We start from the raw sequence: 26,725 nt of genomic DNA, 5'->3' as shown, positions 1-26,725 counted from the left end.
GTTAGAGTGGACAAATTTTCTCTCTCTCTCCTCTCCACCTCTGTCTCCATCTCTCTTTCTCTTTCTCTCATTCTCGAAACCTTTACGATACTCTTCTTCACTCTGTTTACCAACTTCTTCCGATTCTCGTATTAACTTGCTAATGTCAATAAGCACTAGGAAGGATTAAGACTGTAATTACGCCTCACTCTTGTAAGCCGCAGTCTTCAACCACTTAAGAAACGTAAGCGCTTACAGCCGTATCATTATCCTGCCTAGTGTTTTCCCCTTCTTTTCTTTAATCAAATCCGACGAGCAAAAAACCGAACCCGCTTTTTCTTCTTTTCTTTTTTTATCACTTTTTGTTGTGAAAATTTTTTAATAAAATTTTTTGGAAGGATCTTTTTAAACTTACAAGTTTTTTTTTAAATCTCAAGTGGTTGTAATGTTAGTTTTGAGGAGTGAATATTTTTTTTCTCTTTTCTTTAATTAAATATGGAGACTGACATTAGGCATTGTGTGACGGTATATGGTTAATATAGCCTAGCTTATTAGTTGTATTCTCGTTTATAATCTGATCGGTACTATAGGCATAATTTAATTTACAATACTGAAATGTATGAAAAGTCAGATAACGAAACGCAGAAGTTATCAAGAAGGTTTGCACGTGAGCAAATAATCAGTCCACTGTGCACACCTACATGAGCAGTATATACAAGGTTACACGTCATAACCCCGATGTATATGTTAGAAGGAAGGGTATAGCGGACTGTCTTTAAGGTTATTTCCACAAAATAATGACACAATAGTAATCGCAAACGACATTGCTACGGGGTATTGAATAAGCGCAATTATTATAAGGATCGAAAGTGTATGTGGGGGGGGGGGGGGGTGGACTGTTCGGGAAAGGGGCATGCGGGTTGGAGAAGAGGTGATTAGTCGGTAAATATTTGAAAGCGTTCATGTAACTGTGTTTATGATGGGATGGTCTGTGTGGGATGTTTCTTCATAAGAATATAATTATGTGACGGGAAAATAATAATAAATTCCAAGTTATTGAGAAGTTTTTGTTAGAGAGGTATGTAATGTCACGTGTTGGGTTTATCGTGCTGTGTATAGCATTTAGCTGTCTGAACATATATATTACTAAGCAAGTTCCATCAAGGTTATTATCTTAGTAAAAGGTTGCAGGTTATAAGCGCGTGAGTGCCCACGCGAGGTTTTTGTAAATTTTTGATTGGTGGGGAGAGTGAGGGGGCTGGATTCTGCCATATTTGAGATTACAGGTTTTTGTTTATAGTTTTTATTGTGCAAGCCCACAAATCAAAGTATTTACAATAGCTTCCTTCCTAATATGTGTGACTTACCATCGAACTGAGAACAGAAGCAGAATGATGGGAGAAGGGTAAGGAAAGGTGGGACGGAGGGGTGGGGTTCCAATCCCATATCTAGTAAGATTTACAGTGGTCAGCGTCAGTTTGTTGTGTGTGTTTGGGAGGAAGGGAGGGGGGGGGGTTGGAGAAATGACGAGCGATGTTTTTAGAGCCCTTGATTAGTGAAACCTTACAGTAGTCTGTTTTGTAGTCCTTTCTGTCAGAGGGAACATAAACAGAAATTAAACTAAAATTGCATTCAAAAGCACGCTCTCTGTTTCAAATGTTTAATACTGTTGCCATATATTCATTTTACATGATTTTCTACACAGGGAGGTTTCACGAGAAAATATTCACTAGCTTCAAAGACGGGTACTTTATTACCAGAATTCCCGAATGCAGAACACTTAATCCTCCCATTTACGATATCGAAAGAAAAGGTAAGAAAATGCATTAATTTAGTTTATGTTATAATATATGTAGGGTCATTCGTCTTACCCATTTCGTATATAGCAATGGGTTGTGTCAAATAAACGTTAAGAAACAGAAGAGGACAAGGGGAGCGTATAGCAATGGAAAGGGAAAGGGAGGATCCCATTTTCAAACAAGACCATGAATGTCACATGTCCTATTGTTCCTCGAAGCTTGTCTGCACCCTCCACCATTATTCAACTTTCTTCCGCCTCCCCTAGAAGAGGCCCGGGCCGGTAGATAATGGGCGTGTGTTATGCACCAAACATATCATGACGTCACATTAGCGGTCTGATGTGTAATTGTTCTCCTTTAATTTTGATGAAAGAGTTTTGATATTTTGATTTCCTCTTCCCATTACAGGCAGACACGCTACTGGTTATGTACAAAACACATTGTCAGTGCATCCTAGATACAGTAATCAACGCTGCTTTCGATGAAGTAAGTATATTAGTTATGAATAGAAAGAGTATCTTCTACTTGAATATCGCAGTTAAGAAAGGAAAAGGCAAAAATAAAAAAGAGAGAGCGAAAAAATAGAACTAATACTAGCTTTTGTAGTCCAGCTGATTTAGCTATACCGATAGTACGGTCAAGAACATATCAAAAGTTATTTTTCCCCGCCAAAAGTAATCCTTGATTAATATCAAATCGAGTTGATCTAACCGTTGTCTTAGTCACACGATCAACCAATGTCGAGACAACCAATCGGTGAATGATCCTTCATTCACGTGACCAGTGAGCTCGCGTCATTAATAACAAGGGATACTCGGGAACTTTGCTAATAACCCAAGCCTTTGTTTCACATTCACTGACGTAAGAATTGTTGTAACTGTCATCTAACTTGCACACACAGTCAATGATTAATTACGACAGTCGTAAGGTTTACAAAGTACGGTTTCTATATTAACTCTTTCGTCGAAATTTCGAAGAAGACACGGTAGGCCAACGTCTCACATGAGTGAAAGTTCTTCACTGATTGGTTGATTCTAGAAAGCGTATATTGGGGATACTTTTTTATGACTTCGAATAGGTCAAGGGCATGTCATATGCATTTCGTGGTTCGGAAACTAGAATTTCTCAAAAAAAGGAGACATAGTATTGACAAAGCTTGGCTGCCAGAAATATTTTATAGGAAATAATTATCTTAAGGGAAACTAAGGTTTGTCACTTCTCCGTAGTGTCTTACAACATCTTCTTAATGAATATACAATACGTCACAGAAAATACCCGCGTCTGATTGGTTAATGTTTCACATGGACTAACCGTATTGCAGGAGTACACAAAACATGAAATAAACCGACGAGAGAGAAGAGTCGGTTTCAACATATATTTCATATATTTATTACGAGTAGCAAACTTTTCAAATTGTTTTTATGTGTAATATCGTTATATTTCTAATCTAAAATATTTTATTTTGAATTTCTAGATTCCAAATTTTCTACTTCACTTTTGGCAAGGAATGCCCGATCATTTGCTCCCATTGGTTGATAATAACATCGTCGTCGATCTAATTTGCATATGTGACTCTATACTGTACAAGACAACCATTGACATACTTATACCGGCCACGATGCAAGAAATGCCCGAAAAGTAAGACATTTTATGAACATTTCCACCAAGGTTTATTCCCGCTAATTTTGACAAATTATAATACCTTGTTTTGATACAGGGTATTTATTGATTACCATCACTGTAAATGTCAATTTTAGTTTTGTATGACTCATATTTCCGTTATTTACTTAAATGTCAGTTCCTTCTGTTAATTGCAAAATAATTAGCGGTATACGCAATGCATATCTCTTCTCACCATTTTGAATGATATTGTGTGTAGTTTCTGTTCCTTTGTCTGAGGGAATCGTCACGAATCGACGATGACCACACGGTCACCGTTTCAGTGCAAGGGGTTGACGGACTTGAGAACGGATCAGGAGGTAGGAGACGGGGGGGGGGGCACTGGGGACACGTGCCCGCTACTTGTTTCCAAAATAGCGAATGTGCCCTACTGGCAAATAAAATGTGCCCCTTCTTTTGGATATCTTAAGCCTTTGTTAATTTTAATATTTGATTTTAATTATTCACGTGCACCATAACAGTATTGATAGCATACTAACATTTCATATATATTCAAGTAATATGGCCGGTGTGTATTGGTTTATAGCATAACGAGTGGTGGTTGTGGAATGAGAAAGTGCCCCTCTGATGTTGTATCCCCCCCCCCTTCCCCACTTTTTGGAAGTTTTCTACCCCCCTGGAGCGAATCAGTTGTTTAGTTTTTGTGCCAAGGTTCTTTGTTGGGTGACGTTTCTTAAAAAGAACGCAATGCATAGAGGATTAATTCTACCCGCCCCGCCCTTAGTAACCCCCCCCCCCTCCCACCCCTTCCGATTCAATCCTCTTCCACCATAAATGCGCGGTTTGAACTTTGTCACCTCATCATGGTCCTGTTTTAAATTTCTCTTGCAGTCTTCTGTCAGAGATCAGAAGTTTCGCTAGCCAATGGGAGAAGTGGTTACAGACTGCTATGGAAAGTTTACCGGAGAATCTACAAGATGCCAAGATAACGGTTGCTAGGAGATTTGTCCAGTCATTGAAACGACAAACTTCCTTCCTTCATCTTGCACAGGTAATATGCAAATAATGGAATGACGTATGTATGATTTCATGAATAATTATGAAGTCCCGAAGTAAACTTACTGAAGTCAGAAAGTTGGGACAATATCGTTATGCTAAAGTACCACGAAATATATACTGCTCTAAAGAATGCCATGCTTGAAGACAATCATATTGACAGTATATGTACAGTTGCTGTATAACATTATAACCTTCTCTGGTGGAGACAGCTGGGTATTCACACTGGATGGTAAAGTCGATCTAACATACGATAAGTAGGAAATATGCCACTGGCGTAAGATTAATGGAGAGATGGATTGATTTTATGTTAAGCGAATCACGAGGGGTGGTGGAGGGGTGGGGAGGGGTGGGTGAGGGATGGGGTAGTATGAAGTGAACATAATGTAAGAGTTATAAATATGATAAAGAGTGTAGTTATAGTTTGCTAATTATATTACAGACAGTGAACACAACACTACTAATCTAGTCAGCATAAGCATAAGGATGCTCGTGCTGAGGTTAAAGTTCAGATGCCTTCCAGACCGAAGGAGAACTGAGTGCGTGGCAGGATAAAGTTTGTGTACAAGTGAATCAGTTACAAACAATATAACATTCAATCATTTCAATTAACACGTGCACATCTTTCCTTTCACCATATATAGACCGCACGGCCAGTTCTATTCGATCAAGAAACAGTGGACCAAATGGGATCCGATCTAGAGAAAGTTGACTTAAACAATATCGGATCGCAGGCACTGTTAACAACCAGCACGGAGGATCCTGACAACGAACTTAACGCAGAATGTGAGTATAGTACAGAAACGTATAACCAGATGACGTTGTCATTTTAAGAGAGTTATGAGACAGCAGAAACCATCGGCGTCTGGCTGTCACTGGGTGGGACCAATGGGGGAACTGAGTCCCCTGGAAAGTAGTACAATTTCAGTAATACAAAAGATGCTATATATTGTTTCATTCTAGTTGGCAAATGCTCCGCTTGTTTCAGGGCCCAGCGTCAACTTGGTTGGATCTGACCGCCGGTAACAATTTTGTCCGGTGGCCCCGCTCTTTACTATCACTACTCTTGCTATTTCAACACAATAATTCCATTTCTAAGTGAACAGTTAAGGTTAACGTTAAAGTTGAAGGTTTACAGTCTTGTTTGAGGCCAAGGCCCCCTTCACAAGACTTACAACACATGACCTATAGTCATTGGTAACTTGTCACACCTACACATCAAAGTGTGCACAATTCAAACAATCCCTCCTGGGGCACTTCAGTGCACCACATCTAAACGAGTTCCCCTTGGGGTACTTCCCATAGCCTGGGTACAGCCGCAGACCGGCGCACGCAACTGTGTTTACAAGTTACCTCACAAGTCACCATATATACACCTGGGTGAAGAGAGGCAAATGGAGATATAGTGCCTTGCCCAAGAATACAAAACATGATCTATTCAGGACTCGACTCACCTGCATTGCAAACCTTATAGGTCACAAGCCCACATCCTGATCTACACTATTCTCAGTTGAGTCATCATATTCAATGTTTGTTTTCGTCTTCTACAGCTTTCAATTCATTAGTTCTGAGGGACTTTAGAGAATTACTCAAGAAGCAAGCCACCGTAGAGGCTTTCACCGAATGGCTTGATCAAGTCGTCGAAACAAAAGTGATCAAGGTAAATGTTTGTTTGGATTGTTGATCCCAATTTACACCATGTCGACCTTGCATTGGTGGATGTGATGGCCTAGAGGAAGGGGCCTATACGGGATGGAGTTAAATATTTTCCCAGAGTTTGTGAAATTTTTTATCGTTAAGTTGAAGGGTGCTGAGTTTCAAAATGGTGTTATATTTTGTGAAAGGTGAAGACAATTATGTTAAAGGTTTTATCTCCCGAACTTTTGGGTCGACCTTAGAAAAGTTTCGACGATTCCTGGAAGGGTCGCGATATCCACTTTGAATACCAAATAGGTTCAAATGAGATTCGAGGCAGGAGCGAACCAAATGCTCAGTGGTGTTGAAATGCCACCGTCGTGCTCGCGTTAATTTAAAACCATTGCTCTCATCAGAGGCACCATTAATTATATATTTATATTTATTTTTCTACAGCCCAGCAAACAAAATGGAAAGTCATTAAAGAAGAGGGCGCAAGACTTTTTATTAAAGTGGTCTTTCTTTGGTGCCAGAGTTATGCATAATTTAACACTAAACAACGCAAAGAGTTTTGGTACGTATTAACTTTGGACGGGACTTGTATAGTATCATTGTTGAAATATGTTAAAATGTCCTAAGCTTATTCGTGTAGAAACATTAAACAATGAAGGACATCTATAAACTAATCGATTTGTGTATTGTTTTATCATAGCCATTCATGGTTATTAATATCATAATTAGCGACAGGCTAAATCTTAAACCAACGTGGTTCAAGTCTCTCACCTTCGGCTCAAAACGTTTTCGCGACTTGGGAGAACGAGATGTATGGGTAGGAAATGAAGGAACAGAGAGAAGATCTTAGTTGCCCATATCTGGCAAAGCCCGTTCCCGAGAACAATCACTTGGTCCCGTGTTTCAGACACAGACTGACACGGTAGCGTGTATATCGTTTTGACTTTACCAAGAAACTAAAAATACACCGAAAATGCAGTCAAATCAATTGTTTTCGTTAAGATTTCAATATTTTATTATATATTTTCTTTTTGACTTGTAGCATCATTTCACTTAATACGGATGCTCCTGGATGAATACATCCTCCTTGCAGTGGAATCACAGTTTAACAATGACAAAGAAAATGAATTGCAGAACAGGCTGGAGAAACACACAAAAGCAGCCGGTGAGCTTCAATAACAGTCACTTATTTCAAGGAAACCATAGTTGAATATACTTTAATGCATACTTAGTAAAGATTCCTAAATCCTATTGGTCCATTCAGGTCAGCTGACCGTGGTTAATCCTGTGAGTAACGCACGGTAAAATTACGGGGCATCACTTTAATAAATCTTTGGTTATATGTAACCAAAAATGTTTTGTTTTATGATTTTTCCCCCACACAAATGGTAGTGTATGAATGAACGGGGTTAATCAACGGTCTAGCGTACGTTACTCACATGATTAATGCACTCCGGGTGTTAATGCTATCGCTGGATGCACTCGGGCTCCGCCCTCGTGCATCGCTTGCATTATCCCCCGATCGTGCATTAATCCTGTGAGTAACGCACGCTAGACCGTTGATTAACCCCTTATAAATGTCCCGATTACAATGACTATTATGGGATAGGAGGTATGGACCGGGAGCCGGATTCACCTGTTAGTGGCCCTGTGAGGACCGTAAATTGAAAGAGCGCTTAACTGGTAGTAAAAATGCAACATAGCTACGCGTTGGATTTGCATTAACGCAGTTGATATGTTTTATACCGTGAATGCGCAGTAAGGTGCATTTGTTTAAATTTAATTCGTAGCGTTCTATCTGCCGTAGACTGGAATGAGGAAATCAATATGAACGGACCAAAAAGAAAAAAAACATGTACCGATGGGTTTACTTGTTGAATATTTTAATAGTTTAGTTTTTCCCCCTCATTGCATCGTTTCGTTTGCACTTTTATTTTCGAGGCTGTCTAGATCGGTGCAGGACACAGGTCCAACTGGCCGAATGGTAAATCAATCTCCGGTTTGGGGTTTGGAGAAATATTTCAAAAGGACCAAAAATTTATTCCGAAAATTAAAAACCTACAACATGAATTAATCCCACATGCCAATTAATAAAACATGTGAACAATTATGCAGAGTTTTTACAATGATCAAGGTGAAAAAAAATCACAGAAAATGCGAACTTTCCCTTAAAATATTACCTAACGTAACAGAAACAGGTAGGACTATTGATCCTCTTGTTATATCATCAAAATAAAAATGTACTGAAATTCAAATTGTTTGAATTTATCTCATCTAAAAATGTAAGTGCCCAATTGTTTCCCTCCTTTCTCCTCCAGAACTAGACAACATACCAAGGCCACTCCAAAATCAGCCGGGCTCTTGTTTCCTAGCAAACAGAACAGCTCCCTCTAAGATTCACAGTGAAGACACCAATGACGTCACAAACTGTAAACGAGAGGATTACTCCGAAAGGTACAACCGGGAAGGCCTCATGGAGTACCAGTCCATGTCCTATGACAAAGACCTACCGGGCGCCATGACGCCCTACCAACAGCACGCCATCAATAACGGAAGTTACCCCTCGAGGAGTAGCATGCTGACGCCACCGATGTCGCCCATTGTGATGTCATCAATGAGAAACAGCGTCATCAGTCAGAATTATAATATGATGCCGCCCTCTAGTAACGTCCACACCCAACCGTTGGCTAATAGCGATCTATATTTCGACCAGTCTGGTAAAAGTTACCAACCGTCGTTTCGAAGCGGCAGCTATTTCGGACCTTATTCGTCCTATTATCCTCCTAGTGTGTTATACTCCAGCTATTCTAATTTGCCTTACTACAGCCGGGACGGATCATCTGGTCCGTACGGTCCCATGGACCCTACCCAGGATGACGTTTACTATCGGAGCTGTGCAGTGGGTACCAAGGGGACGGGTGCTACCATGGAGATACAAGAGGGCGCTAATGGACTGGGACAATCAATCAACGGATATAACGCAGCCTCAGCTGGTACGTGTCTCAATTAATGTTAAAACTGGAATCATAGTGAGAGAGAGAAAAAACATGTTCACAAATAGCCATCCTGCAACATTTTCGTGTATTGCTTCCTTTCAACTCACTGCCTGTCTTGTTCTTTCTAATATTACTCTTTTCGTTGCTCAATTGATCCAATCAAAATTGTCTGTCCATATTACAATTGTCCTATGTCTGTTTTCCTTTCAGTTCGCCATTTGAAGAACATTCCACTAGAATCGAAATCTCACACACAGTAACTGTTATAACCTAACATTCAAAACATGGCTAACAATCACCCATAAAATAAAAAACTAGGCTGTGAAAACATCAGATCTTCAAAACTAATCTCTATTACTGTTCGTGTTTGCCTTTGTTTTCTCAGGTTACTCTTTCCAAAACCCTGTCTCTCAGAGTGCAGACGGGTTCACTTCTGGTCCGCGTCCAAACGTTCAAAGAGTCTCCGTCATCAGCCGAAATTACTCTCAACGAGATGAACAGAGGTCAAGGGTCAACCACCCTGCTTATCCGAGTCCAAACGATTCTATCTCCGGGCCCGGATACAACACCAGAGGTAACTATCCCGCTTGTATGGTCGGACCTTGAAAAAGGAATTATGAAAGGGGAAAACTTTAAACATAGAAAGTATATAAAGAAGCAGAGATGTACACTGGACAAGTTCAGCCAGTTTTCGTTTCCCTGAGTTCTTCATTACCGCCCTCATTACCTTTCGAGGGAGACAATTCACACTGCAGTTTTGATTCAATATCCTGGCTAGTTTGGGTCACTATGTTAACATGCTTAGAATTCAATTCTCTCTTTAATGGTGGCAAATAAGTACAGGTGTTAGCAATCAGCGATTTGCTGGTCAGAAATATGTTAATTAAAATACAGATTCGTAATGGTCTGAAAGATATCAATTTCAAAATGGTACTGGTTGGTAAGATTTTGTACCGTTTGATGTGGACTGCTGCCGACCGCCATATAGCTACATCAGCAATAAGATGTGAAGCAACACATATATAGGGAGCAGAATCTCAGATATACTGTACAGACTACCATCCTTGTACGGTACACATCAATTTGAATATCTGCGGAACATTTACATTCATAATTAACTCTTTGCTAACTAGCTATTTTTAAATCTTTTCTTTTACATTTGTACTTCCCTTTATATACACTTTATTTTAGTAACTGCTTATGAGAGCATATTGAGAAAAATCAAGCAAGTTGTTTGAAGTAGAAAGTGCATATGTGGTTGAAAAAAACAATTATTGTGCACGGCTGAGAAGTTTTCAAAGAATCATGTGTTTTATTTTTTGGCTAAAACTAACTAAATTATTCATTGCCTCTCTTCTTTCCTTTCAATCATGTGAAACAGAATCGTCCATTGCAGCACCTGTGACTGCATCCAATGTGAGATTACATGGACATACCACAGATTACCATCAAATGGTGGGCACCAGCCCCTACACCCAAGACACACCACATATCACTCAACTGGGAACGGTCAACACCAGTCCCCTGCCACCAGATGTACCCGCACTACCCACTGGTGGTACCGACTCCCTACCGCCCATCTCCAGTGTCTTTGGTATGAACTAAGAGGAGATTGCTGTTGGATATTTCTCCCTCCAGGAGGGCCAGGCTATATACCAACCAGATGGAAACGGATGTACCACACTACCGACAGATGGCAACACTGTTCCTCCTTGCCACACATGTACGGTATGGACTAAGATGTGTGCTAGGGGATTTAGCTATTGCTGGGTATGAGCACATATCACCACTCATGCCTTGTAAAAGGAAGCTATCATGGCGGGTATTTTTGTGGGAATGGATGAAGGAACTTTATGAGAACTCTGTCCCTCCCATGGTTGGGTTTGCAACCCACTTGAAGCTTGATGCACCAGCTATCTACCAGCAGATCATCAACGACTTCTTATTGACCGTCCCAAGTGCTTTGGGAAAGAACTAAAGGAGACTGCTATGAACCTTCTCATTCCTAACAACAGTTACTGTAATACACTGTCATAATAAGAGAACAATCAGCGATTTTAATTAGGTTTAATTAGGTTTCCTTAGGTTGTAATATTTCCCCTAGTATTGGTCTCCTGACTTTGTCACAAAGTAAGGACATTTATTCCTTAGTAACATGTATATATTGTAGCTCAACATGTGACAGCAGTGGCTAGGCAATGTAGCTAACATATCACACCGACTTTGACGACAAACAGACAGATCTATGAACTGAAATGCATCTCCAGGAATCCACCCTTCTTTACCTAGACACAATCCTTCCTTCCTATAAATAAGAATCTGGAGTTTGATGGAAAAAGTGTACTCAACACATCCCTACTAGGTTAGAATATGAACATATCATGGTTAAGCTTTGACCAATATATATAGTACCCATTTTAAGCAACATTATCGGCTATTGTATCCTTCTACTGATGTAGTTGAGTTGAGGGAAACAACAGTATAAACAGACTCAATTCTCCTTTTTTTATTTTAATTTATAAATAAAGCAAATCAAAAGTGTACAGATTTAAAATGCAGTAAAACAAAGGTTCCCCCCCCCCCCCCCAAAAAAAATGCCTTATACTAAAGAGTGTCTTTTTTGTGGTTATTTTTTTTGTTATTTCTCTTGTATTTTATGCTGTTGAATAAAGTCTTGTAAAATATTGACAAATGGTTCTTTTAAAAACATTAAATAGAGTCCCATTTAAACACCTTGCTTTTTCTATAAAATGTAAAAAAATCTTTCAATATTTTTCATTTTTTTATTTTTCATGTCTTTTTTTTTCTTCTTTCCTTCTGTTCATTAGATTTGTAGTTAAGACATGTATTTAACAATCAATCCATTGTAATTTAAATATTTGTAATGTGATCTTTCTTTCTATTGTTTTATCATATGTCCCTATTGTGTGCTAATGCAGTTCTCAGGAGAAGCATGTATTTTAGTGTTTTGTTTGTTTATTTATTCTCAAGATTCAGTTTGTAAAGTATGTCAATAAGAAAAAGAAGTGAATTTAAACTGTTTAAGCTCTACTTTTGATCTCTTTCATCATCAGAACTAATCATTTATATTTCGGCGAACCCAAATACAAACCTGTCTGTTGTGATATTGTAAATACCTTATAACCTAGTAACAGGTATATGTTTAGACCTTAAAATGAAAATTTGCAGTTTGGATGTTTCCTGCGGAATGTTCCGGGACCAAATGCAGAAGCCTGATTTCCTTTAGATTTCTGCTTCCTTCTTAGCAGAACTTCACAAACTGTGATGCTAAGAGCTTACTTTATACTAGATATATCAATAAAACTATTTAAATTTCACAAAATTATTTTGATAATTTCGTTTTATATTTTACTTTCTTTTCTTCTCTCTTGTTGTGGTAAGAATTTTTCAAGTTTGCAAATTATGAAATTTTGATATGTTCAAAAACATAAAAAACATAGATATCGACTTATGGGTTGGATCGAAACAGTTGTTAGGGTGAGGGAATTTGGCAGACACCGAGTACTTGACGCAGTGTGTTTTGAGTGTAAATGTGAATGGTCTTCGAACTTCAATGGATATCAAACAGACAAACACACTAATGATGAACAGATACAACTTACAGAAACTACATGATGTTATAAGGATGGTTTGAGTTGCGATTGAACAAAATGGGTGCTGTGAATTGGTGTGAATACTACAAAATGCAGTCTGGGGTTTTATGTAGAGCGTTGTCTTTTTATGGTAAATATGAATGCAGCATTATCATATAAATGACATTCACAGAACTTAATCTGCTTGTGTTTTCCGATTTTCAAAGCTTTTACGATGGTTTCTGCTAAATTATGTATGTATGTATGTATAGTGATCTTCCCGCAAGCAGGAACTCGCGAAAGAAGCCATGGAGGCTTATAGACTCGCAAGCTGACCGTAGCCAATCTCTCGGCACACATCCATTTAACGTCCATGTCGGGAAGTTGTTATTGAACAACACCCTTGCCAGACGACACACATTGCTGTCGGCAGGGAATCGAACCGGGGATCTCATGACTGGGAGACGCCGGCGTTAACCACTAGGCTATACACTCCGCCTTTATTATTTGTAATATTATTTGTAATTATTTGTAATTATTTGTAATAACGACAAATTATGTTTGATACAACAGTTTGTAAAGTTTGTTTAGAATAAAATATATCTAGTTTTTGCAGCAACAAAGTTGTACATTGTTGATGTTCATATTCTTATTTTTTTGGGGGGGGGGTTTGGGGGAAGGGGGGTGGGGTAAACCTAGTTTTAATGGAATATGACTGACTGAAATATGCGACAAATGAACTTCTTGGAGCACAGCGGTTGGGATGGTCACCTCACATGATTGTTTTTGTCCTAATAATTTATTTTATAAGTTTTGTCTAATTACCCCAAAGATATGCATCTTTCATTGTTGACTAATCTGAAAACTTCCTCGCAAGGGTTATTCTCTCAAAATACAATCACAGATACATGTTAGATGCAAGGATATCTGGTAGGAGCACAACTATCATAACACATTACATTATAACACTACAACATGGCCCTATTTGGAGGGCGTTGTGGTCAAGTGGTTAAGGCAGTGGACTTGTGATCTAAGGATTACAGGTTCGAGCCCTGGCCAGATCATTGCGTTGTGTCCTTGGGCAAGGCGCTTTATCTCCATTGCCTCTCTTCACCCAGGTGTATAAATGGGGACCTGCGAGGTAACTTGTAAATATAGTTGCGTGCGCCGGTTTGTGGCTGCACCCTATGGGATGTCCCCCGGGGGACACGTGGTTGTGGTGCACTGTGGTGCCCCAGGAGAGATTGATTGAATTGTGCACACTTTGGTGTGTGGGTGTGACAAGTTACCAATGACCAGGGGTTAATAATCAGCGCATTGAGACTTAAGTGTGTATTTGCGCTTTATAAGAACTGCGTATTATTATTATTATTATTTATTAGATTGATAGGACCCAAACTTGTCAACATTATTATGACACAACCAATACATGTATATATACCAGTTCTATATGTGAATAGAGAAACAGCAGTGTGTCCTTCTGATATGACCCTGATATAAGCCTTGTTTCTATGTGTATGAGAAAACATATAAACATCCCCTGCCATGCCCCTAACCAGGCCGATTGCAAATTCTCTATTTTGCTTTAATTCTTTTGCATACAATAAAATATGGCAACCCACCTCTGTTGCACATGGCAACCGAAGTAGTTGGCCTACTTACTTTACAACCAATCAGCACCTTCCAATTCATGGATCTTCTTCCCCTTTCGTCTCAGTGAATTTTCTCCTGCTCCAAGGCTTCTTCTCGCCCTCTGTGTATCTTTCAGAATACTCTGATGTCCCTTCTCGTTTCCCCTCTATAAACCGTCTTTTCCTCCTATCGTCTCTATCGGGCGATCCATTTCCTTCTCGGGTCGCCACCTTTTCTTCCGTGAACCTCCTCGTCTGCCCATATCTCTCTGATCGTTCATTCCTCCCATCTTGCCTCTCTTTCCTCTCCTCGGAGTCACCTCTCCTCCTCCTCTTACTCACTTTCTCCTCTGATTCTTTCCTATCTCTTCTTCTATCTCTGTATCTCTCTTTATCGTCTCGTCTGTAACTACCCCTGTCGTCATGGTAACCATCCCTATCCTCATACTTATCCCTGCCCCTATCACGCCTCTTGTACCTGTCAGTCTCCTTCTCCTGGCTTCTCTCCCTGTACCCGTCCCTCTGTCTGTCCCTGCTTCTATCGCCCCTTCTCTCCCTGTATTCAGGTTCATAGCTTCCTTCTTTCCTAGTACTACGGTATCCCTTGTCTCTGTTGTATCCCCTATCCATCTCCTTGACATCTCTACCCCTACCGTCCCCCCTTTGGGCCTTCTCTTCAAATCCACGTATCTCTTCTCTGCCTCTACCAGCACCCTGACCAGTATTACTTAATATGAAAGGTTTCTTAAACGGTCGATCTTTCCCTCCGAATCTTAACTGTCCAGATTCCTTCCTGCCTCCAAGTCCTCCCCCTGATGAGAATAAGATAAAATTATAAAAACAACATTATATGAAACATTTTGAAAGTAAAGTAGTTCTTTCTCTTCAATTTAACAGCTTTAATAGTCTTAAATCAAATTTCTAGGAATTTTTAGAAATTGCAATCTTATTTTGAGTAAAAGCCAATAGGATTGGTAAATTTGCTGGGAACCGCTCTCCGAGCTTTAACGAAAAAACAAAAAAAAACAAGACCAGTAAAACCTAGATGGACACATAAGAGTGCTAGGTTTAGGCTTCATGTTTATGGTTGCTTTGAAAAGTGTAAGAATTATTATTATAATGACCTGCGGGTGGACAGAACAAAAAAGTGAGAAAAAAAAAACACTAAATACTGTGTACTTGGCAAGTTTGACCTTTCTCAACCTTCTTTCTCATACAAATGTTGTGAAAATTTGAAAAATGCAAACAATTGACATTGTCGGAATGGGTCATCACTACGGTAACTATTGAATTAAGAAGCTTTTAAAATTAATTGCATTGCCCGATCTCCACTGTGGTAATGTGAGTAATTTCATAGCTACCTACAGATACCGCAATGGGAAAATCAACCGAACTCACCTAAACGTCTCGGCAGCCATTTTGGGAAAACCCTCCCACACTCCCAGTCGACGAATATATTGTGGTTGTCAAGGTAATTGCCATGCATCTCTTGACAGGCTTCGTCCGCATCTCCGTGCAAATCAAATTCGATGAATGCATACTGTTTGGAAAATCCAGTGATGATATCTCTGATCAGATTCAAGGATTTTATTTCACCATATTTTGAAAAAGCCTGCGGAAAAATAGGGAGGTATCCTAAACAGAAAAATAACCAGACATCACAAAGAAGAAATCAGTATATGAGTAAAGACATAAACCAGGTTTAATCAATACCAAACGGAAAATTGTGCCAAGTTTGTAGGTTTCGTCAAAATCAGCTCCCCCCGCCCAGCAAACTGACCCCGGGTCAATCGGAGCTGTATAGACCCTGACCACCCATCTCATCAGGCTCAGTCCATCTCAAGAGTTTTATCGAAACATGAATGGTGCTTTAATTTTTTTCTTTATGATTAAATTAAACAGAGTTCAAGCAACACTGTTTGGATTTATATTCTTGATTTTGGACACTTGGTAATAAATTAAAAAAAGTTGAAAATGATACAAAATTTTCCTTTTCCATCCAATGACAGGATGTTGATACTTTACCTTACGCAGGGTCTCCTCTGTTGTTTCTGGATTAAGTCTCCCCACAAAGAGCGTCTTCATAGGATCGCTTTGTAGATTCTTGTCAGGAACATAAACAGACTGGAAAGTAAAATATGTAAAATAGTAAAGAACCAATGAAAAATAATGCAAAACTATATTTTAACCAACAAATCTGGAAAAAGAGCTTTTTAAAAGAAGCAAAAGAAAAGACAGATTAAAGCAGAGCAATATCATGGAAAGATCTTTTTTTTTTCTGTTTCATTTTGATGGGATTTCAACTGTCGATATGTTTGATGAAAACACTGAGGATACTAAATGCACTTCACAATAAATATGCAGATTTGTTAAGCACAGGAAAGGCTCTTCTAAAGCACAATCCAGGGAATTATTGATCCCGTGTTGCATCCCAAAATGAGCAAATTGCTATACAAGCGCAAAGATATATATGACAGCTTTTGGACACAGGAAACATGTAGTATTTTATAAGAGAACGCTTAGAGAATTCAAAACTGCTTCACAAGTAAATATTCTTGGCCACTGAAATATTTTAGGAGGGCCAGAGCATGCAGGAATCTAGATCGTTGATAAATGTTGACAATTATGGCGTAATACCTGATGATTTTCATGTATCGCTTGAAATCAATTTCAGGTTTATATGTGAGTTCAAGCAAGTGATATAATTACAGCTGCATGTCTAAACTCATATCCATGGTTTTCGTAGTAACAATAGTTACATTCCCTTGAATGATTTCAATAGATTGAAATGGCTTTCAACCTTGAATGTTAGCTCAGTGTTAGGATTGTTAGCTCAGTGGTTAACTACGGTGCCTTTCAATCATAAGGTCCCGAGTTCGAGTCAACCCAAGATTAATGTATGTCTTCCAGTTACAGAGTTGTTGACAATTGACAATTAATAATCATGGATTTTAAAATATAAATCTAAGAGACTGACTTCGGTCAGCGTGCGGCTTTGATAAGCCAATGATGGCTTCTTCACGAGTTCCTGCTTGCAGGAGGATCTAAAATACATACATACATGTATACAACCTCACCTCTATCGCCCTCTCGATGCCTCTGTCGTGTGGTCTAGTGTCCGTTCCATCTATGCTGCCTGCCTTCAGTGGGTCGTAGACTTTCAAATAACGAGACCAACTTCCTTGAGTCATTGTGAAAAATCTCTTTCAGCTGCAACTGATGACAAATGAAATACATTGTATGAAAATGTGTTTTTATACTACTTTTTTGTACTTAAGGGAGTCAGTGTATGTTCTAATTTTCTGAAACAAAGACCACAGCTATAGAGTATATAGAGTCTTTTCTGGTAGTGAAGTTAATATTACGGGGGCAGTCTAAAGATGCAAATAGAAGCAACTGTATATACAGTAGCATCAAATTCATTAATGACTCAGAATGCAGCATACTCAGTTTAGGTCACCAGATATCAGAGTGATGCACTGGATAGAACACACAAATTCCCAGCTGTAGCTCCATGGGATTTCAAAGCTGGCGAGCGGGGGAATTCCAAATTTCCCCTGACTGATTTAAGTATAGTGAGAGGAACCTTTATAGAATGGACCGAGGGGATTCGACGATGTATAAAGGAGTTGTGGAGGTCCTCCCTCAGAAAGAAATTTAATTGTTTAGAAGTCAAATGATGCTTTCTGAGGCATATTTAGACCATAAATTAGGTAAGGTTAGGTTTGATACTATGTTAGTAGCTATAAACACAAGGTTGTGCTAGTTACTATACTCATGATTTGTTGTGTGGGGTTACATGGGGGCGGGGGGGGGGGGGGTGTACACCATAGTTGTGGTCTAACTATAAACCCAAGCTCATGAAACAGAGGTGAGGGATTTAGGTGAAAGATTAATGTCATCAACCATTCCCTTCAGTCATGTCCAAACATTAGAATGATGATTTCTTCATCTTTTAATCCTAGAATGTAAAGTTTGTGATTTTATCTGATAACAGCTTCCAATAACAAATATGCTATATACAGTACCTGTACAGTAGGCCTAATTAGGCTACTGTACCTTTTAAGTCATGCTTATAATATAGGCATATGCCCTAGACTTGAGAGAATGCAGTAAGCATTTGATAGGCTTTAACCCAAGATCAGGGAAAATTATCATCCTTCATGCAGACTTGACATTTACTCTAAAAAAGAGTCTAAATCTAAGCCAAGGCATGAACCTAAGCTACTGTGATAGGCTACTGAACAAACTCTAGTGCGTGGGATTATAGCCTACTCATTTAAGTTAAGAAGAATAAAAAATATAGGCCTACATGTACATAAATGATATGCCTCCCTATCTTACGATATGAATATGTAACAACTGTAGCCTACTAACAATGACTTCTTACTATTGCCAGTATTGGCCTTTCTTGCGCTGGACATATGTAGGGCTAGTTCTTGTGGAAGCTTGCATCCGATCTTCTGGTGAAATAACCCACTTGTAGGATCGACCGTGTGCAGTTCTGCGAGACTAGACGCGAACAATGATCTGTTATTGTTACCCTGGTACAAAAAATAACAGTAAGCTAGCGAAGTCTGTAAACATCACACTAAAATGCAATGGGAATCCTTTACGCTACGGATTGCGTGTATGAGTAAGTACACGGGATAGGGAAATTCCCTGCCGTAGATTTGATGTCTCACAGAATGAATACAATTATAGAAATTTGTGTTCAAAACTTTCTCCCATACCGCTAAAAATTTCTAGAATATTGTTACTTTTAGCCATGTTGGAGAAAGCTGTTTCAAACTAGACCCATTGAGGTACGATTTAAGTAATTACTTGTTACTTCTTTATAAGAACGACTGATATTGATTTGACCCTTGCACACTGATGGTGCTAGATTTGTTATGTGTAATCTTGTTTTCATTTCGATCATCAGGTCACATGAGCGAGAGGTCTATCGAATAATATAGGCTACACTTTGAATTGTCACAATACATAGCGAGCACACAAATACAGTGCAAAAGACTTCATATTAAAATACACAGTAATAAGATAACTTTCTCTTACTGTCGTGCAGTTAGGGTGTTTAATTTTCTGAGCCACACTTGTGTTGACCGACCCAAGATTCCACACGGTTCGAATAGCACACAGTAACGTAAGGTCGAACTTGGCTAGGCCTATGTATTTGTAGGTTACTGTGTAGGTCGAAGCTAGGCTAGCATTAGCAATAGCTTGTCTGCACCATACATGTAATGTTACTCTTTTGTCCATACGCGTTTGTTAGTACTTAAGATAGCTAGTACTAATGTTAACAATATTGACCTAGGGGAGGATGAAACATTAACAAAACTAAATTAGGCCTAGCCTAGGCCTATGTTTGATTAGGCTAGGTAAGTCCTAAGTTAGACTTTGAGTTAGACCTATGTCAAGCCTAATAACCATATCTGTGGCATGTGCATCATTTGGGCCAATAAAAGGCCAAAGTATTCTAATGGTGTGTAGGAAGGCTATGTTGTTACATTGCAAGTTAAGTAACTTTTTTATGTTAATTTGGCATGTTATGTAATAGCCCATCTTATTGCAACTTTTTTCTAGGCCATAAAAATGTAAGGCGTTCATGTCGATTTTGTACTGTGGAGCTCTGTCTTGAAGAACACCCATTAACTGAAATTTTACAGTAAAGTGAAATGCATTTAGGCCTATATGTGATTAGTGTTTTCTTCTTGAATAGCATTTTGACTCAAAGACCTTCTAAAATACAAGCTTAAATTCTAGGGGCCTATTTCATTTTGAAGAGATATCATCAAATCATCTATGAAATCACAAAGTTGCCTGATATAACATGGCAACATCATATAAATGGTCACATAATGCCATCTTCAAAGCATTTTCCCTTACTGAAGACGTTGTGACATCATAACATTTTATATTTTGAATGTCTGGCATCGTTAGAGCAAAAATATAATTGAGAGTAAAAAGCTTTAGTGTATCACGATGGACTCGTAAACATAAAATTGTTGAAGAAATTTTAAAAAAATTGTCAAATCGTTTTAACTCTCTCAGATGACAGCTTCTACTGAATTTTGGCTCATATCCGCACCAGGAGAGAAGACCACCCAGCAAACATGGGAACGTTTAAATCAATGCACGGTGGCCAGGGGTCAAGCTCTCTCACATAATAGTAAATTTTCATTACCAGACCTGAAGGTTGGTACCCTGGATATACTGGTGGGTCTCTCTGATGAGCTGGGAAAGTTAGACGGCTATGTAGAAAAGTGAGTTGAAAATTAATTTCTCCTGAATTATCTTTTGTCAGTACTGCTAATTAGTAATAAATATATGAGATGACTTAGTTTGTATTCATCTCAGGTAAAGACAAGTTTCACGTTTACTGAGTGTCCACTTAGTTACCTTTAAAACCTTTTGTCAGGATTCCTGAAATAGCATTCTTTTTGTCACTGATGTAATTGCTGAAACGTTTCAATATTGTGATGCTGATGAACAGAAATTCATCAATAATTTGATCCTCTCCAGTGGCACAAACACCCCTTCCCCCCCCCTCCCCCTACCATCCCTCAATATCTGTTGGGCCTGAGTTTGAAACTGTTCCAGTGTTACACATTATTTCCCTGCTATCTGTTGGGCCTAAGTTGCAAGCTCACCATTTGTAAATCTCTTTCTAGTGTTATGAATGGCTCCCAATGGGCCCCTGATACTGTACATCTGTTGGGCCTGTTGTTGCAAGTACCATTTGTAAATCCCTTTCAAATGTTATGATCGACTCCCAACAGGCCCCTGATACATCTGTTGAGCCTGAGTTTGTATACTCACTATTTGTAAATCTCCTTCTAGTGTATGAATGGCTACCAATGGACCCTTGATACATTTGTTGGGCCTGTTGTTTAGAACTCACTATTAGTGTGTTTATTTGCAGTGTCAAGCACTGGCTTTCGAAGTATCTTTGTGAAGTCATTGGTAGAATGTTAACAACTTAAAACATTAATGCAATCTTTCTACTTGTTTCTTTCTAGTGTCACACACAAGCTCTCGCAGTATCTTGGTGAAGTTTTAGAAGACCATGGCGAAAAACTTGCTGGAAATCTCCTTGCTAATGGAAGTAAGTTAATTAATTGTGACTGAATAGCAATTTACTGAATTTAGCTTCAAAATCAGTACCCACTGCTACATACAGAGGCTTACTATTTAATGAATGTATCTTGATAGTGCTTGATAACTTTAGTTGTGCCCACAATGATGACACCTATCATTTTAAAAATTATCATGTATAGTTGCCAACTTTTTTATATACTCTTCAAATCATATTTAACAACAATTATACAATTTTTGATCTTCATTTGGTCCTGAGTTATGGCATTGAAGAAACATTGTTCATTTGAAGACATGAGTTGTTAATAATTCAGTCTTATATCTTTCTTTTTCATTCTTCAGCTGATTTGACATCCTATATGACGAGGTTCCAGTGGGATTTAGCCAAATACCCGATTAAACAACCTCTCAAAAATATAGCAGAAATAATTAGCAAAGTAAGTAAGCTAGAAAATAGTCACGCAGAAATATAGCAGAAATCATTAGCAAATTAAGTAAGCTAGAAAATAGTCACACAGAAAATATAACAAAATGTTATTAGCAAATTAAGTTAACAAGAAGATGGTCATTCAGAAAGTGTAGAAGAAATCTTTAAAAGACAAAGTTAACTAGAAAATAGTCACTAAGACTATATAGCAGCAATTGGTAGCAAATTAAATAAGCTGTTGAACAGTTATTCAAATCTAAAAGCAATAATTAGCAAAGAAAGTAACTTAGAAGACAGTCACTCTGATATATAGCAGTGTGTTAGGGTTAGCACTAAAGTGTAATATGTGGTAAGGTTTCAATAGTTCACTTAATAAACGGATATTTCAGAATGATGTCTCAGTGAATGTTAACACATCCTATCCTTACATGTACTCACTCAGCATAATGTTACACATTCATTAATTTAAGACTAAGGGGATAATAAAACGGCCCTAATGTCAGATATCAAAATTACATGAAAAATGGTCTCTAATATTTGTGGTATGCAAATTTCTCATATATATGGTCATCATGTTGCAATGGTAGAAAAAATAAAGTCACATACTTAGTATTATCTGCTTTCATTCATGGTGGCCATTATTTATCTATAAATTTCTATGCATCACATTGTATGTTTGGTTTTTTTTTCCTTTTAAACATCTGCAGCAAGTTTCTCAAGTGGATGCAGATTTGAAGACTAAAGCCCATTCCTACAATAATCTCAAGGGAACACTCCAAACTCTAGAGAGGAAATCAGTGTAAGTACACAGTATATAGTGGCGTTCTGTCGTCTTTGGAAAGGCTTATCTCTTTAAACTGATAAAGGGTTAGATAATATGTTAGTAGCGCCTAGGATTACGTCACATGACCCTCCATGGTTGGTTCCTTCCCTTCTGTAGAGTGAGAGTTACACATGATCTAAACTTTGATGGTAACCTGGTTTTCAACATTAGTACCTGTTTTGCTGCATTATAAATTTGTACTGTGCTAATGAAATAATAATTTGACATTTGGTTGCTCTTCTCTGTTCTACACAGTGGTAATCTTGCTATAAACCAGAAGTTTCTTGAGAATTGAATGAATATTCTACGTGGGTCCCCCGTTGCTTTGTCTTAATTTTCACCCATAGTACTTATTTGATATGATGTGATTAGGTGATAATCATGATTGGTTTCTTATTCTCCTTACTTAACAGTGGTAGCTTGCTGACCAGGAATTTAGGAGAATTGGTTAACAAGGAGCATTTCGTCACCAACTCAGAATACTTGACCACTCTGCTTGTCGTCGTTCAGAAGTAAGTCTTCAGAAAAGTCAGATTTATTTATCTGCAGCCTGCCCTCTATGGTTATTTCCTCTTTATGCCAAGAGGACCGGGTTGAAGTTAACCCTGGTTCTAGCTCTTTTGTGGTCCCTTTTTATTTGGTGTGAATTAGTTTGTTTTAATTCTTTTCTTTTTTGGCAGAAAATATATTTTTGATTCCTTGCTGGAAGCAGAAGGAATCTATGCAATCAATGGCATGTGTGGGTGTGTAAGTGTATTCGACAAACAGTGGATGTTGGATTAACTTCATACTTGGTATGTGAATTCGTCTTATTGAAAAAGAGAACCCTATTCATTTCTTTAAAGTTCAATGGTCATTTGTGGTCAGCAGAGGTCAAGCCTTGAAAGTTTGTACACATGATAACACAAAAGGTAGTCCATTTCAATCAAAAGAGATTTCTTTGAAAAAGACTGTAGGAATGAGGTTATTTAGAACTATTCTCTATCAAATTAGCCTAAGTTTATGTTGATTGTTTTCTTTCAGATCCTGTGAAGATGATTGGAACAACAAATATGAAACTCTCTCGGACATGGTGGTACCACAGTCATCAAAGTAAGCCACTAGATTTGTCTCAAAGCCTTGTTATGCATTCAGCTTTCACTAAGCTGCTGATAACCACACTCCTTCTACCATGAATGGATTGATTTAGTTTAAACTGAAGACTCAATGTGTTACTTTTTTATATAAATGGAAATTGCACCAGAAGTCATGGAGTTAAAATTGTTAGACACAACATGTTCTGTAGTTGATGTTGCTGTTAATATAACTCAGTCAACTACGTATGTAACACAGGAGTGAGCAAGTCAAGTAGGCCAAATCTGGCAGTGCCCCAATAAAAATAACTCACCCGCCTATCGGCTGGAGCCAGTCACTTGCTTACTGTATTTTATGAGAAAGAAAATTCTCCTCGTTATAGAAGGAATTGTTTGTGTAATTTTATTTTTCTTCCCTCTTCTCAGGAAAATCTCGTCAGATTCTGAAAATTCCCTCTTCACAGTGACTCTCTTCAAGAAAGTCGTTGATGAATACAAACTCCATGCCAGAGAAAACAAGTTAGTATGATGAAATAATATTAGGTAGAATAGTGAATATGCAAGACATTAAAATTAAAAATGATTAAAATGAATATGTAAGGTCAAATTAAAAATTATTATAATGAATATGCAAGACATTCAAATTAAAAATTATTATAATGAATATGCAAGACATTCAAATTAAAGATTACAATGAATATGTAAGACATTAAAATGATTATTAATTATGAGTATGTAATATGTTAAAGTAAAAAATATTTATCATATTGCCTAGAAAGTAAAGTAATCTAGAAACTAATGAGTTTATTTAAACAATTTTTATCTTTTTTATTGAACAAATTTTGACTGTCTGTATGAGGATCCTTTGCCAGTGTAATTGTAATTACATTCTGGGACAGTTGTCCAAGGATGCTAGGCATATGTCCTTATGGTCAATCTTCCATGAAACATCATCAATTAATTTATCTGATTCAAACAATCCTAGCGGAGATGATATGATGATATGATTTTGTCTCCATTATTGTAACACTGACTTGTTCTGCCAGGAATTGTTGCTGTTTACAGCAGTAGACATGTAGTAGAAATAAGGATGCCGCTCAAATAAGATGCCATTATCTCCCAGCCTTTTAGTTGTTTTCATTTTAAAACAGTATAATGTAATAAATTTAATCCTAATGGTACATGTTTTCTTCATAAATTTAGGATTAGTTTCTGAAAACAAGAAACTCCATCGTTGAATAATCGTTTCGTTTGATTTCAAATTCCTCTTGTTAGATTTATTGTCCGAGACTTTACTTATAGCGAGGAGGAAGTCGCAGCTGGGAAGAACGAACGAGACAAACTGACTGCGGACAAAAACAAGCAATATGTAAGGATTACTTCTTTATCAGTGTATGAATACTGTGTGATAAGGGTTACTTCCTTATCAGTGTATGAATACTGCGTAATAAGGATTACTTCCTTATCAGTGTATGAATACTGCGTGATAAGGATTACTTCCTTATCAGTGTATGAATACTGCGTGATAAGGGATACTTCTTTATCAATGTCTGAATATGGCCTGATAGGATTACTTCTTTATCAGTGTATGAATACAGCGTGATAAGGGGTTACGTCTTTATCAGTGTATGAATACTGTGTGAACAGGGAAACCTGCCGTTTTCTGTGGAGTCCAACTAAGCCCATTTGAGATACAAGTGGCATGGCAAAGGCTTATGGCATTTTGATTTGTCTATGGCAACTACTGGCCACAGAGATATTACGTGTTAAAACTATCATTTTTTCCAGTTCAACAGTGGTTAAAACTTGTGTTGACTATTGTTAACGTTTAATGCTGTTAGGAACAAATTGAAATAAAATTGTTGTCTGTCCGATCATGCGTTAATTACCTTTATTATAATTGCCTTCTGACACCCACATGGTCTCACCCACATCCAAACTTTGAATATTGAATTTTTATTCGGCTATTTGGAGGAATTAATATCTTCCCCCCAAAAAATATGTAATATACTTTGTTTTAATTATCTTGTCTCAGGGTCCTTTGGTCAGATGGTTGAAGATTAATTTCAGTGAATGTTTTACTGCCTGGATCCATGTGAAGGCTATCAGAGTGTTCGTGGAATCTGTTTTAAGGTGAGAGGCTTTTTCTTCTTTGATTGAACAATGAGAAGGTAGTCAACGATCTGGATTTTTCCCTCCTTTCATTCACCAGTAAGCAAGTGATGAAGAAAGTTAACATTCAAAGAGATTTTGATTTTTAGGGTGGCTTTCCTCTTTGTGTATAATATTTATGTCACATTAACATATTCATAGTAGACCCTAATCATCCTAGCCAATTGCATAGCTGCGTTTCAGAACAGGGATGATTCTCCTCTACTCTCGTCTTCTCCTGCTTAGGTATGGTTTGCCCGTCAACTTCCAGGCCATGTTACTCCACCCTTACAAGAAGACACAAAAGAGATTAAGGGAGATGTTGAAAGATCTCTACTCTCACCTCGACACTAGCGGTACAGCAAACACCGTCTCAGAGGTATAGTCCTTTATATTCAGTGAAACCATGATAACCTTAAACAGCTCAAAAAACCATGAGAATAATGGATTTATTTGGCAATGCAATTCATGGACATTAGACTTTGCACTATTGGGACAAACTGGTTAGCCTGCATTTATTTGGTGAGCGTTGAAATATTCAGTGACTTTCAAAAATGGATTTCAAATATGAAGTTTCAACTATGAAATTCATCAAGATTTTCCTCCATAGAGATAATATGGTGACATGAGTCAATGACTTTACTTGAGAAATGGAAGTTGTGGACCGTATGACTTGACTTACACTCATGTTAGCAAAAGTTTCTGACCTAATAGTGTACAGAGCATTAAGATGTGTAAAATATTTTAATTGAGCAAATTCTTTAGTTTCAGTAGACTTCGTTGGGTGCATCCAAGAGTCTTCCAAATTCAACCAATAATATTGTTTGATCCACTG

General features: G+C 38.0%; 3 protein-coding genes across 4 annotated transcripts in view; 2 read left to right on the top strand and 1 right to left on the bottom strand.

The window, feature by feature from the left end:
* LOC139983651 (DNA-binding protein RFX6-like) overlaps positions 1 to 12,938 on the top strand; it is a 31,502-nt gene extending 18,564 nt beyond the window's left edge. Inside the window, exons 8-18 of the mRNA XM_071997352.1 lie at positions 1,685 to 1,792; positions 2,187 to 2,264; positions 3,253 to 3,416; positions 4,290 to 4,449; positions 5,099 to 5,240; positions 6,005 to 6,114; positions 6,546 to 6,663; positions 7,144 to 7,266; positions 8,420 to 9,094; positions 9,483 to 9,671; positions 10,479 to 12,938. Of these exons, the coding sequence (XP_071853453.1) occupies positions 1,685 to 1,792; positions 2,187 to 2,264; positions 3,253 to 3,416; positions 4,290 to 4,449; positions 5,099 to 5,240; positions 6,005 to 6,114; positions 6,546 to 6,663; positions 7,144 to 7,266; positions 8,420 to 9,094; positions 9,483 to 9,671; positions 10,479 to 10,702 (2,091 nt within the window). The 3' untranslated portion in view covers positions 10,703 to 12,938. The remainder of the gene's footprint in view (positions 1 to 1,684; positions 1,793 to 2,186; positions 2,265 to 3,252; positions 3,417 to 4,289; positions 4,450 to 5,098; positions 5,241 to 6,004; positions 6,115 to 6,545; positions 6,664 to 7,143; positions 7,267 to 8,419; positions 9,095 to 9,482; positions 9,672 to 10,478) is intronic.
* On the bottom strand, positions 9,557 to 17,537 carry LOC139983656 (uncharacterized). The gene is made up of 5 exons (XM_071997357.1): positions 17,399 to 17,537; positions 16,347 to 16,445; positions 15,720 to 15,933; positions 14,353 to 15,133; positions 9,557 to 9,698 (listed from the first exon to the last, which is right to left on the bottom strand). The coding sequence occupies exons 1-4, from the start codon at positions 17,510 to 17,512 to the stop codon at positions 14,379 to 14,381; spliced, it is 1,182 nt and encodes a 393-aa protein (XP_071853458.1). The 5' UTR covers positions 17,513 to 17,537; the 3' UTR covers positions 9,557 to 9,698; positions 14,353 to 14,378.
* Positions 17,538 to 19,301: 1,764 nt separating this feature from the next.
* Positions 19,302 to 26,725, top strand: part of LOC139983657 (V-type proton ATPase subunit C 1-B-like) — a 9,909-nt gene continuing 2,485 nt past the window's right edge. The window contains exons 1-11 of one of the 2 annotated variants that reach the window (XM_071997359.1): positions 19,302 to 19,443; positions 20,373 to 20,584; positions 21,341 to 21,426; positions 21,759 to 21,853; positions 22,551 to 22,642; positions 23,080 to 23,178; positions 23,690 to 23,758; positions 24,166 to 24,258; positions 25,015 to 25,108; positions 25,775 to 25,872; positions 26,137 to 26,269. In XM_071997359.1, coding sequence (XP_071853460.1) covers positions 20,373 to 20,584; positions 21,341 to 21,426; positions 21,759 to 21,853; positions 22,551 to 22,642; positions 23,080 to 23,178; positions 23,690 to 23,758; positions 24,166 to 24,258; positions 25,015 to 25,108; positions 25,775 to 25,872; positions 26,137 to 26,269 — 1,071 coding nt within the window. In that variant the 5' untranslated portion in view covers positions 19,302 to 19,443. Of the gene's footprint in view, positions 19,465 to 20,372; positions 20,585 to 21,340; positions 21,427 to 21,758; positions 21,854 to 22,550; positions 22,643 to 23,079; positions 23,179 to 23,689; positions 23,759 to 24,165; positions 24,259 to 25,014; positions 25,109 to 25,774; positions 25,873 to 26,136; positions 26,270 to 26,725 lie in introns of both variants that reach the window. The other variant, XM_071997358.1, reaches the window with a different exon arrangement.

The sequence above is a fragment of the Apostichopus japonicus genome, chromosome 16, assembly GCF_037975245.1.
Source record: "Apostichopus japonicus isolate 1M-3 chromosome 16, ASM3797524v1, whole genome shotgun sequence".
Taxonomy (NCBI): Eukaryota; Metazoa; Echinodermata; class Holothuroidea; order Aspidochirotida; family Stichopodidae; genus Apostichopus; species Apostichopus japonicus.
Note: the sequence above shows the minus strand (reverse complement) of the source record. Positions and strands in the feature narration are given on the sequence as shown.